The sequence below is a fragment of the Lutjanus erythropterus genome, chromosome 3 (assembly GCF_056507025.1).
Source record: "Lutjanus erythropterus isolate fLutEry1 chromosome 3, fLutEry1.hap2, whole genome shotgun sequence".
NCBI classification, from domain to species: Eukaryota; Metazoa; Chordata; class Actinopteri; order Lutjaniformes; family Lutjanidae; genus Lutjanus; species Lutjanus erythropterus.
Window position 1 is genome coordinate 12,919,879 of NC_139319.1, and position 12,903 is coordinate 12,932,781.

At 38.6% G+C, this 12,903-nt stretch overlaps 1 protein-coding gene across 6 annotated transcripts; it reads left to right on the forward strand.

Moving 5' to 3' along the window:
* Positions 1 to 2,009: 2,009 nt before the first annotated feature.
* Positions 2,010 to 12,205, forward strand: osbp (oxysterol binding protein). 6 transcript variants are annotated; one of them, XM_084715072.1, is made up of 21 exons: positions 2,010 to 2,163; positions 3,154 to 3,327; positions 4,005 to 4,213; positions 4,380 to 4,539; positions 4,663 to 4,774; positions 4,871 to 5,069; positions 5,487 to 5,601; positions 5,726 to 5,789; positions 5,892 to 6,059; positions 6,150 to 6,395; positions 6,684 to 6,804; positions 7,092 to 7,195; positions 7,323 to 7,418; positions 8,340 to 8,524; positions 8,641 to 8,870; positions 9,012 to 9,050; positions 9,240 to 9,287; positions 9,847 to 9,885; positions 10,004 to 10,036; positions 10,161 to 10,199; positions 11,367 to 12,205. In XM_084715072.1, exons 2-21 carry the CDS (start codon positions 3,191 to 3,193, stop codon positions 11,507 to 11,509), a joined length of 2,487 nt encoding a protein of 828 aa, XP_084571198.1. In that variant the 5' UTR covers positions 2,010 to 2,163; positions 3,154 to 3,190; the 3' UTR covers positions 11,510 to 12,205. The 6 variants fall into 6 exon arrangements, with proteins under 6 accessions (XP_084571198.1, XP_084571193.1, XP_084571195.1 ...); XM_084715067.1 differs by lacking the exons at positions 9,012 to 9,050; positions 9,240 to 9,287; positions 9,847 to 9,885; positions 10,004 to 10,036; positions 10,161 to 10,199; XM_084715069.1 differs by lacking the exons at positions 9,012 to 9,050; positions 9,240 to 9,287; positions 9,847 to 9,885; positions 10,004 to 10,036; positions 10,161 to 10,199 and having other exon boundaries at positions 5,726 to 5,783.
* Positions 12,206 to 12,903: the final 698 nt, after the last annotated feature.

Genomic DNA, 12,903 nt, shown 5'->3' on the forward strand with positions numbered 1-12,903 from the left:
CGTACAAACAAACACACAGGATGTTTTATGTAAAGTAACTGCTTATATTTCATGCCTAATTCATTCAAATTTCATTGTTGTAGAATTGTTCAATAAGAATTGTTCAATAAAATGGATACCAATGACAGAATTTTTTTTCATTTTGTGTTGCAAATTTACAAGGTATAGAGTAACTCAGGAGGTAACTATGTTCAGGATGAGAGTTGTTTTAATGAGAAGCTAAATTTGTTGATCTGACATCAGCAGTGTCAATTTTGAATCCCTTTGTTTAGTTTCATTCAAATGTTACACATTTTGGGTCATGAGATTCAGTACTAATGAACAAGAGGGAGAGGTACTTGTCAAAAAAAAAGCTTACAGTGCATTTTGGGTTTAGCTTTTTTAAGTTAAGTGTCATTTACAATAAATCTAAAGTGACAGTAAATACAATTACATAAAAATTAAAACACTGAATGATGTTACTGGAAAATAATTACGTCCACTTCTCTGGTTTCATTTGTAATGTTAAAATTAAACTTTAACACATGATATGATAATTCATCACAGAAAGTGAGTTGATGGTCATGCTTTACATATGTGATAAAGCAGTTGTTGCCCCCTGAATATGGTATACTGACAGAAAAATAGAGAGAATATATCCTGACATTATAAATATGCATTCCACAGATGTTTGTATTGGATGCTGTCCAAAAATGCAAGTTGTTTATATATATATATATATATATATATATATATATATATATATACACAACAGATGGCAGCCTTGTAACATTAATCAAAAGGTGCCTGACAGTGATGGGTGACTACTTGTAGTTTACCTAATTTTAATTGAAAATTATTAATTTTATTATAATTCAACTATAATAGAAACATAAGCATTTACTTCCTCCTAAAATGGTCTTGATACGGTGATATAGGTGGAACATTCACACACTGGTTCAGATTATCAGTAAATACAATTACATAAAAATTAAAACACTGAAAATGTTACTGGTGTTATCATCAATCATTCCCATCAAGACTGAGAATGATTATAGATTGATAAGGACCTAGGGGTCTGAAATAAAGGTAAACTGAAATGAATATAGTTCTACTTACTGTATTTCAAAGGCAAATGTAGTTTTTACTCAAACACATCTGTGTGACAGTTTTAGTCACTAGTTTCCTCCCCATTACATTTTTTCTGACCCTTCCCTTCCAGTGAAAACCATGTATTTCCAAATGTGTTGATTTTGAATATTTGTGACAAACTGAAGGATTAAGTGGCCCCTTATGGCTTGAGAAAAACAACTATTTTAAAATTGTCTTGGACCAACTGGAAAATGCACTGATACAAAGCTGATATTTCTCAACTCATGAAAAGTTACAGTCACAGTCCAGCAACACTAAGTATGATAATCTCATAGAATATGATGCTTTGCTGTAGATTAAAATACCCAACAGTATATAAAGTAGTTAAAATGAACACAGCTTGAAACATCTGCAGCAGTAAAATGCATATAGCCCAGTGGTTAAATGAATATTAAGTTAAACGAATAATATTTATGTAGGGAAAATAAACAAACGTTTGCTGATGCTATGATGTTAACCTTAATTACACTAAAATTTAATTTGAATCCCTTTGTCAATCAGATGTCCTCCCAGTTATTGTTGATGATTGATTAAAAAATGTGGGGTGGGCGGGCGTGAGCTGTTTTCTGAAGGGGGGTCCTGCCGGGAAAAGACTGTGAACCACTGATGTAGCCTGTCATAGTAAAACACTGGCAGGAACCATTTATGGCATTAAACTGACTTTTGATAATTGAAGAAAATTTTGATCATAACGCCTATATAGCTTTACTTAAATGAGGCTTTGAGGCTTTCAATGCAGGACTTAATGAAGAGTATTTTAAGTTTGGTATTTTAGTACCCTTTTTTGTACTTTTTAAAAACTCAGTAAAGATCTGTTTGTTTTTGTTTTGATATGTTCGTGTCGCCCGTCCCCAGCGGAACTAACCATTAAGGGCCCCAACGGACGCTTTTACTGTTGCACAACCTGTAGCAAAGTAGCCGTTCTCCTTAATACATCCATGAAAGTAGTTAGCAAAGCTAACACTAGCGAGCTAACACCGCTTCATCCAACACGACATGCACGCCACTGACAGCTAGTCTTGCACGATAAAGGTAAGCGATAAATATGATCATGTCAATAAAAAATGTCGGGCAAAGAAAGTGGGAGTTGCAGAGTTGAAAAATGATCGTTAGCGTCTTGGTCGACGTGTCCCTGGTTGTTTGACAGCTTCCTGTTGTTTAGCTAGCAGCGAGCTTAGTGACGGACACTGTTTTAAGTAGCTTTGATGTTTGGAATTGGCTTCTTGTTCCTAGAAGTGTCTCACATTATCCAGGCTATGTTTATTTGACAAAAGTATGTCACCCTAGACAATAACGGGTGACTTAAGATGACTGTTATCGACGTATCGTAGTTTTAAGAGTTATCGTTACAATATGGTAACGTTAAACGTTAGCTTAACAGATTATTACTACAGGAGTCATGTCAGCACTTCACCGTGTGTTGTTGTGTTGTTATTTGCAGAATCCACGTTAAACGTTGAATACAAGTTGCAAACTGTCATAGCGTTATAGCATAGCATTATAGAAAGCTGTGCGCTAATCCATCATTCACAATTCAGGACTTCTCTGGTTTTACTGAGCTAGCTAACATTCCAGCCAGCAGCCAGCATTTATTCATATAGCTAACGTCAAACCGACTAACTGTAGCCGTCATTGGGAGGCTAGTATTCATGTGTGTCTTTAATGTGTTCCGTTTAAACTGAATATTCACGAAAGCTCAGTATGGCATTTACCAAATGGCTTAGTATAGATTAGTATCTTGATGTTAACTAATTTCTTCCATTTTCAATAACCAGACAGATTAAACCATCACATCGGTATGCCTCATATAGCTATTATACGTAAATTTATGGCATAATAAGATGACACAATGAACTGAATCTAGTCATGCTGACAATAACAAGCCAGATTAGAGCGTCTGTAGCAACCATAAGACCAGTCTGAAAAATGTGCATTAAGCAGACTACATAGTAACATGTTCAGCAATGAAAATCTTGATTTTTTTTTTTTTATTATTATTGATTTGTTTGTTTTTTTCCACAGGCTCTAACTTCACCCAGTGAACCCACAGGCTTATGTGATGTCGGAGCCTAAACCTCCAACTCCAACAACCCCTGGAGACACATACAAGGGTTGGCTCTTTAAATGGACAAACTACATTAAAGGTTACCAGAGACGCTGGTTTGTTCTGAGCAATGGACTGCTGTCCTACTATAGGTGAGTTACATATATAGGAATTAGGACTGGGTATCAGTACTCAGTACTTTTTAAGGTATAGACCAAAATAGCTCAGTGCTAAGTGGTATCAGAACTTCTCCAGTCAAGTAATACCTGCTTTAGATCCTTTTTGTACCCAGGTCTAGAAAAAAATGAGTATTTGTATGGTTTTGCTCTTGATCAAAAACAGCTGAGCAATGCTAACTTTGATCATGTGTGCTGAAAGTTTAACAAAGGGGTGAATAGGACACTGTAGAATAGATAATAACAATGTTAGACTTTAGTTTTTCTTTTAAAGGCAATTTAAATAAGCAGCACACTCAAATTAGTACTTAAAGCTGCTACAAGGACCTTTCATATTTTGTTTATTTATGAGGCCCCTGTGCACAAACCAGAAGTTTTCCCACCATAATGACAAGAAAATATAACAAAAAGAATAAAATTATCTAAATAAAAATTTGAACATCATCTAACTTAACAGAGAATCTGACCCAGTGGCATACATTAAGAACAATCATACAAATGTACCCAGTCTTTTGCTTGTATATGTCATATAAAGGCATTAGTATTAAATTGAGACTGTTTCATAGCCAGTTAAAAACTCCTTGTAGTAGCTTTACATAGCACTCTATTTAGAAACTCTATATTTGACTGTGTTTCATTCTGTTTGTGTCCAGGACCCAGGCCGAGATGGGTCACACGTGTCGAGGCACCATCAACTTGGCCACAGCCAACATTGCTGTAGAGGACTCGTGCAATTTTGTCATTTCCAATGGCGGGGCGCAGACCTACCACTTGAAGGCCAACTCAGAGGTAGAGCGCCAGCGATGGATCACTGCTCTGGAGCTCGCCAAGGCAAAGGCTGTCCGCATGCAGGCAGAATCTGGTGAGAGGAAAAACAAACACATTTGAGAAAGAATATGAAATTGCATAGAATAATCTAAACCGTTTGTACAGCAGCACATATGCCAGCCACAAAAATTTATTTTTGTGTGTGAGGCATTACACTTCTTTGCTTTTTATCCTATTATCTTTCCTTTTCTCTCCTGCAGATGACTCAGGTGATGATTGTCCTGCAGTGCCCCCCACCTCGGGACAAAGTGGAGGCCGTAACTCAGAAGTCCAGTCCACTCTGCGCACACTCAACAGCAAGGTGGAGGACCTCACCACCTGCAATGATCTCATTGTCAAGCATGGGTCTGCCCTTCAGAGGTATCAGTTATTAGTCTGAGCTCTTTCATTACATCAGGAAAAAACATTCAAAGAAAAGAAGGGTGTTTACGTGTTTATTTATGCTTTCAGTCATTCAAAAATTCCTTTACTCCACACACACAGGTCTTTGTCAGAACTGGAGGGGCTTCGTGTCGGAGGGGACATGGGAGAGAAGATCAGACAAGTTACAGAGAGAGCCACACTGTTCAGAATCACCTCTAATGCCATGATCAATGTAAGTCACCCAATTAATTAATTGCGGAGGAACAGCACAGTAATGTTATTGACTCTCTTGCTGACATGTTGCTCTTGTTTTTGCACACTCCCCAAGGCATGCAGAGACTTCCTCTCCCTGGCCCAGAACCACAGTAAGCGCTGGCAGAAGGCCTTACAGGTTGAAAGAGACCAGAGGATACGGCTGGAGGAGACTCTGGAGCAGCTCGCCAAACAGCACAACCACCTGGAAAGAGCTTTCAGAGGAGCTACTGTTCTCCCACCTTCTTTCAGCAATCTTGCCTTAGGTAACAAAGGTAAGAAGGAAATTCAAATCATTGTGCAAATGCACAGAAAGAAGATATATTAAGTAACCTAGTATGGATTTATAGAGTAAACCTGAAGTAAAAAATGTGGGTGTTTTTCTTACTTCTGAGCTGAAATTACTGTAATGCACTCTATACTGTACTAGATTACTCATGAACACTGATTTAGCAGCAAGTGGCACTTCCACTTTAATCCAGGACCTGTAACTCCCTCTGACAGTGGGACAATGAAAGCAGTGGTATATATATTCTGACTAATGTGAAATGTAGACTGTACACTGTATCTGGCTCTGTATTAGAGCTCATTTCACTGAAGAAGAACACTAAAGACACTTGAATATGAGAATATTCCTGGTACTTTTATGCATGTTATAGCACCCTGTATAACATGTGTTCTCCTCACCTCAGGTGGTGTTTCAGGAAAAGGTGATGCCAGTGACGAGGATGATGACAATGAGTTCTTTGATGCTATGGAAGACCCAGCAGAGTTTATTACGGTCCCAGCGGACCCCAAGTATCACAGGTTAGTAACTGTCTGTTTCTGTGAATTAATTTTTTAAATCTCACCTTGTTTTATGTTGGGTTTTTTAGTTATTCCGTGAGCGTTTTGTTTTAAATTTTATTCTTTCTTGTTTATCTGTAACCAGGAGATCTGGCAGCAACGTTAGTGGGCTCAGCAGTGAGACTGGAATGGATGATCAGTCGGTAAATGTGTGTTAACTTTGTTTTTGCGAGCAAGTTCTGATTTGTTTTGACTTGTCAACATGCCACAGTCACCTGACTCTTGAGGCTGTTTTCCTTCTCTTCTTTCAGTTCGATGAACTGTCTTTGGCATCCAATCCAGAGTCTCCACAGTCCCTCGAGCTAGAGCCAGTTAGACAGAGACGGACTCGTATCCCCGACAAGCCCAATTATTATCTCAATCTGTGGAGCATAATGAAGAACTGTATTGGAAAGGAGCTCTCAAAGATACCAATGCCTGTAAGAAATATGTACTCCTGTTCACATCCAAGAGGCCTTTTCCGTGTGAGAGTAATGAGAAGTAATCAGACTTCTTCTGTCTGTGACTAGGTGAATTTCAACGAGCCCCTCTCTATGCTGCAACGTCTATCTGAAGACCTGGAGTACTACGAGCTGTTGGACAAGGCTGCTAAATGTCAGAGCTCCCTGGAACAGATGTGTTATGTGGCTGCTTTTACAGTCTCCTCCTACTCCACCACTGTCCATCGCACAGGAAAACCTTTCAATCCTCTGCTGGGAGAAACCTTTGAGCTTGATCGGCTAAGAGAGTGTGGCTACCGCTCTCTCTGTGAACAAGTATGTCAAAAACAACACTGGTTATCATTTAAAATTATAAAGAGCTGTGAAAAAGCGGCATTACAGAAAGTAACAAGTGACATGGGCAGACTAGAGTTATTTCTGTTCCAACTACAAGGTCGCATTCATTTTTGACCAGACTCCTGTTCTAAACAAATAAACAAGCTCATAGGTATCTTTATACAGGCATTATTTGCTTGAATAGTCTTAAGCTGTTGCATAATTATGAGGGTTGGATGTTGTCTTTGCTACCTCTCCTCTATCTTCACTTCTCTCGCCTCCTCTCAGGTGAGCCACCACCCACCTGCTGCAGCTCATCACGCCATCTCTGAAAAGGGCTGGACCCTCAGACAAGAAATTACCTTAGCCAGCAAGTTTAGAGGAAAATATCTCTCTATCATGCCTTTGGGTGAGTGTGTCCAAACCAAATAACAAACTTGAAGGCAACACTTTTTATCATTTATAATTGGGGAAAGAGATCATTGGCATTTATGTTGAGCAGGACAGAGGAGATAATAATATTTCTGTGATTTTAGCATGAGTTATTGCTTTTTACTTGTAAAATGATGACACTACTTGCAGTAGTTAGTCTGACAGCCTATTTGTTCACTGTTAGTTACAATGTGGCTGCCACTGTGTCTTAAAAGAAATGAGTTTTTCTGCATACTGTCTTATATAGTCCCCCTCAATCTCCAGGTTCTATCCAATGTTTATTTGACAAGAGCAACAATCACTACTCTTGGAAGAAAGTGACAACAACAGTACACAACATCATTGTTGGAAAATTATGGATTGACCAGGTAAATTAAAAAGCTCAGCACCACTACTAACCACTGAGATGTCTTCAAATTAGATTAATTCTGTTAATTGTATCCATTAGATTTACAATGGCAAAACATTTTGTGTCTTTCCTTTCTCCCCCTCCAGTCAGGGGAGATCGATGTGGTGAACCACCAGACAGGAGATCGCTGCCACCTCAAATTTGCTCCCTACAGTTACTTCTCCAGAGATGTACCAAGAAAGGTGGGTCTTTTCTTATATGGCACTTACTGTATGTAAAGCCAGAGCTGATATGCTTCTTTACAGCTTGATGTGTAATACAAAGTCACACAATACTGTACATGTAGAAGTTATAGGTTAATTAGAAGCATAAGTCTTAAATTGTGTTGGTTTCATAATCGGTCCGCAACTCCTTGTAGTAGTTTAAGGTCAGTAGGTTATAGCCACAGTATAACTGATTACTTTTGCCAGAGAGGTTGATGTTTTCATCCCTATTTTATCAGTTTGTTTGTCTGTCAACAAGCTGGATATCTCAGAAGTAACTGAATGTAGTTAATTAACAGCTGACTAGATTTAAATAATGATATGAGATTTCCATCTTTATAAAACTTTTTTAGAATAACTTTAAAAAAACATTTAAAAAATTAAAAGAGATTTATAGATAGAGTGAGACTCGATTCTGCATCCTAATGATACATCTATATGTTCAGCAAATTAAATTTCACTATGTTATGTTTTATGTTCAGTGTAGTAGGTTCGGCTTTCTGCCCCTAGTTCCAAAATGCACTCGATGTCCACTGTATTAGTTCTAATGCAATCCAAAACAAATGCTTTGCCAGAAAATATACTTTTAATATGTCTTTCCTATGATGGTCAGTATGTTTGCAACTCTCATAACGGTATTACTTATTATATTTTGGCATTCATAGTTTTCTAATAATATGCCCCTATACATAACTAATTTTACCCATTTCTGACAATGTCAACAAAAACTGAACATTATAAACTTTGTGAAAGTAGACTTTATGGCTGAGCTGTTGTATGTAATTAGATTGTACAGGTGTACCTAATAAGGAGGCCACCGGGTGTAAGTTTAATGTGAATCCCTGTAATGCTTATCGTAGACTGTTGGATTACACTCTGAAAGCTCTGTTTGTCTTTCAGGTAACAGGAGTAGTAACGGATAAAGACGGGAAGGCTCATTACGTGCTATCGGGAACCTGGGATGAAAAGATGGAGTTTTCCAGAGTAATGCAGAGCAGTAAAGGCGAGAACGGCACTGAAGGCAAACAGCGTACCGTCTATCAGACCCTCAAAGCCAAAGAAATCTGGACAAAGAACCCTTTACCGTGAGTGTCAGTTTTAAAGAAATCTAAAGTGTTTTCCAAGCACATTGAGCTGTAGAGGTATGGCACTGTCTACAATTTGTGTGCCCCTCATCCTTTATGGTCATAACTCTTTACAGAGAGGGAGCAGAGAGCATGTACTACTTCTCCTCACTGGCCTTGACACTCAACGAACCTGAAGAGGGAGTGGCGCCAACAGACAGCCGCCGTCGCCCCGACCAGCGATTAATGGAGGAGGGCCGCTGGGACGAGGCTAATGCAGAGAAACAGAGGCTGGAAGAGAAACAACGCAGCACCCGTCGAGAGAGGGAGAGGGAGGCTGTTAAAGCAGCCAGCTCACCAGAGGAAGGTAAACATGACCTCTTTTTTTTTTTTTAGTTTATCTATTTGTCTTGTGTTTCTGTCCAACATTTTTCCTGTCTTTTCATCCTTTTGTCCACTTTGTCTATCTTGGAATATCTTGTCTGCTTGTCTCTGTCTCATTCTTAAGCTGTCACTGAGGATTCAATCAATGATTCACCCTTGAAAAGCAAGTACTCTTCTCTAAGTCCTTTCCCATCTTTGATCTTCACTACAGATTAACAATAAATGCGAAAAACGTGTAAAATATGTTTGTGTGTTTAGTAGGAAAGTGATACAAGTCTTCTTCATTCATTGTCATCTTAAAAACACTTCATTCACCTTTTACCATCCGTTCATCCATTTCTGTTCCATGTAGCTGGTGAAGTCGAGACTGGCACAGAAGCAAATGAGGTTTCTGATGAAAGCAAGTATCACTTAACTGCTTCATATAATATGTACTTTTAGAGGTACTTTGTGTAGCATTTAAACAGCACTGAAGACCGGTTACACACGTATATCCATGAGAGAGGGAAAGACTTGTTTCTTAAATACGTGGCACATCTAAGTTAAGGTAACATGATAGGAGAAAGTTGATTGAGGTTCCACCAGGTACCAACCTGCCTCAACTGTTACTGGAGCACAGAGCAAAAATGGGCGGGACTTAGGAAGGGTCAGTTAGGAATTGTCAGTTAATTTATGTTTTTTTACAGCACAAATCAGTAGACGGCATCTTAGTGATGACAAAGATCGCAAGAAAGCAGAGATTCTCTTTGCAACAGGAAGAGATGTATGAGTTAGAAAGTCAAAAATTGTCCTCACTGCTGCCTTTTGCAATTAGTACATTTATTAATTTTTGACAAGCAAGTTTTACTTTAAATGCTACACACAGAACCTCTCAAATGAAAATGAATAAGAGATTTGTGTATATTTTGGACGCTGTTTGAGTCGTGGATTCACATCTTTTTTGTGTGCTGGTGTTAAAGCTGACACAGAGGACTCTCCCCCTCATACACCTGTTGCATGCAAGTAGCTCCTTACATTTCTTTCTCTGCGCTTCTTTGTATGTTCATCTTCAAATCATATCACATTTTTTTTATGTCTTAACTTTTAAAGATTCATCCTTAATTCTTCTATTTTCAGCTCCTTATGGACCATCGCTCCCCCCTTATCTAAGCAAGTATTCTGATCATGACGCAACACATATAGTGCAATTATTTTTAAAAAAAATCTAGTAGTTTCATTTAATCAAGATTCAGAACCCCTTTGTCCATCTTACATTCAACTTGTTCTCTCTTAGTGGAAGGCAAGGAAGGTCCTTATGGAGCTCAAGTCAAAAGCAAGTAACATTAGCATTGGTCCCTTTATCCCCCGTTTTATATTTAGTTTTTTGTTATATAGATTTGTGTTGGTAGTCTTTATGGACCCTTATAGGAAACTGTAGCTGACTATAGAATGGCACAACCCTAGTACTTGAATATTTTAGAGTAGCATTTTGTCTGTCATTGATCCAGTGGTCCTGGGCGGTCCGGGCATTAGTTTTGAGTCTGATTCTCTCCACATGTCACACAGCAGAGGAGTAATTACCCCCCTTTGTTCTGTTTTTGGCTTGTATATGGTTTATCTGAAGATTAAGCGACTGGTAACATGAAGTATATCTTGTCTTTTATTCAACTATCTGAGAGCATATCAGCTGCTTTTAAGTATGGTGTGTTGTCACGGCTCAATGGCTTCTTAAAGGAAGAGGTCAGATTATTTGAAGTGGGCTTGTATGAGGTACTTATAGATAGTCAGACTATTACATACAGTGGTAGATGACACAGATGGTACCAGCATGGAAGCTAAGCAATGTACTGTTGTGGACAGAGTGAGCAACAAAACGTATTTGAGCCACTGAAAAGAAGGCCTACCTTAAAAAATCAACATCATTTTAAGTATACAGTATGTTTAGAATATTTTCACCCCTTTACCTTACCATCAGGCAACTTTTTCCCAATGGAAAAATGCCAGACTTGGTTCTCTCCACTGGCAAAATCAGTAGTTTTACCTCACAGAACGCAGGAGTTGCTGGTCTACTGCTGACTTCATTGATTAGTGTTTGTTTTTTGTTTTTTGACTTTTGTGTTTTAAAAAAGTCTGTTTGGATTCACCAAAGTCACACAAGAGCACAAGCATACTAACAGATTAAAGTTATGGTAGACCAGCAACTCCCATGTTCTGCAAGCTAAAATGAATGCTAAAATGTTTTTCCAATGAAGTCTGGTTGTATAAGAGAGAGCGATATTTGGCTTATATAATGGCAGTTTCTCCCTCTTGTTTTTCCCTTGTCTGATGGCAAGGTAAAATGGTGAAAATATTCTGAGTACCTAATACAACCCCACTTCAAAAAAATCTAAACTGTCCCTTTAATTAAAGCATGATGTGTTGTCCTGGGTCAGAGGCTTCTTCTCACCTCAGGTCCCTCTAACTCTTCCTCTTGGTAAAGATTGTTTTTCTTTTCCTTTAGCTGCCCATCCAGACAACTACCAAGCACTGTGGTTCGAGAAGTTGGACGATCCCGTATCCGGAGAGACCTTGCACGTGTACAAGGGCGGTTACTGGGAGGCGAAGGAACAAGGCAACTGGGACATGTGCCCGGACGTCTTCTGATCACAGCCGAAGTCAGCCTGTTTTCCTCTGCAGTGTACAACTGAGAAGATAGTAAGAGTTGACCTACCGTAACATCAGCTAAAGTGGGGAATCGAGCTTGGCATCAACCTGTCTTTAATGTCTGCAGCTTCATCTGATCAGCTTCCCTTTTCCAGCAGTGATTTGCTCAGGATTAAAGGGCATCTGGACTTCACCCAGCAATGTAGATGCAATGCACAGTGTAGCATTGTTGTAATACTGCAGCTGATTAGTGCTCAGAATTCCCTCTCACTGCCTCTCAAACACTGATGATTATTTTGGTCTTGGTCCACTGCTTGTTATACAGTTCCTTGGTACAGCCACTGAGTTGGCAACAGGTTATTCTGGTAAAGTCATTTTGCGTTTTCTTTAAAAGTTCTGTGTCGAAGGCATAGTTCACCCAGATGACATCTTAAAATATACAAGGTTTGCTTTGATTGAGTGACCTGCTACCTAACATATAATTTATGTGTTTGTTTTTGTTGTGAGTTCCTCATTATGATTATTTAGCAATTAATTTATTGCAGCTTCCCCAGCGCAGCACCGCTGTAAAGTCAAAATTTAATGATACCAAAAGATTTGAATTGTGCACTATACTAGTTTTTCACCACATCATATGTATAAGTGTGTGGGCTTCAGTGGTTCTGACAAAAGAAACACAAATACTGTTTCTTCAGTCCAGTATCACAGCTGTTTGTAAAATAGTCTTGAAATGTACAGAGTTATGTACATTGACACCATACTGTTCTGGAGGAGTTCAGGGTGAATGAGTGGGTCAAACACAGGTCTTTTACAGGGAACACAAGGGTTTTCTTTCAATTTAATTCCACATAGACAGTGTTGATTGTTTTGAGGAAGTTATTTTAACCGCATTCACAATATTTTCCTAAACCTAACCAAGTAGATTAGGTGTCCAAACCTACCCAAGACCTTTATTTTTTGAGTGTAACCAGACGTTGCCTATTAATTATTGCTAACATGACTGAGGAATGAGAACGACAGTGGATAGTACTCAAGTGTCAGTGTACTAATAGATCGAATTTCATGAGTATTTCACAAACTGCTGTGAGACTGTTGTTTTTTTTTTAAGGAAATATTTAGTGGTATATTTGAAGTACTATTTTCAGACTGGTAAAAAAAAGTGACTTTTGCCTTTGAATTTATTGTGATCTGCAGCGCTACTTTAGTTCCTGAACTGAAACAACAATTATATCTTCATGTTAGCCTTTTCCCGTTTTTGCACTCAACCAAACCATTTCACTCCCCCACCCCTTGTAAAATACATGATTGTGACAAAAGAAACACATGATAGTGATGAAGAGATGTGAAACTAGTTAAACTTAAGGTCCTTAATTGTGAGTCTTAAATGGCTACAT

Excerpts from the sequence above, each read along its gene's own strand:
- osbp (XM_084715072.1), top strand. The coding sequence starts at position 3,191 with ATGTCGGAGCCTAAACCTCCAACTCCAACAACCCCTGGAGACACATAC. Across the intron at positions 4,214-4,379 it reads CCGCATGCAGGCAGAATCTG|ATGACTCAGGTGATGATTGT; the intron begins GTGAGAGGAAAA and ends TCTCTCCTGCAG. Across the intron at positions 5,602-5,725 it reads GCGGACCCCAAGTATCACAG|GAGATCTGGCAGCAACGTTA; the intron begins GTTAGTAACTGT and ends ATCTGTAACCAG.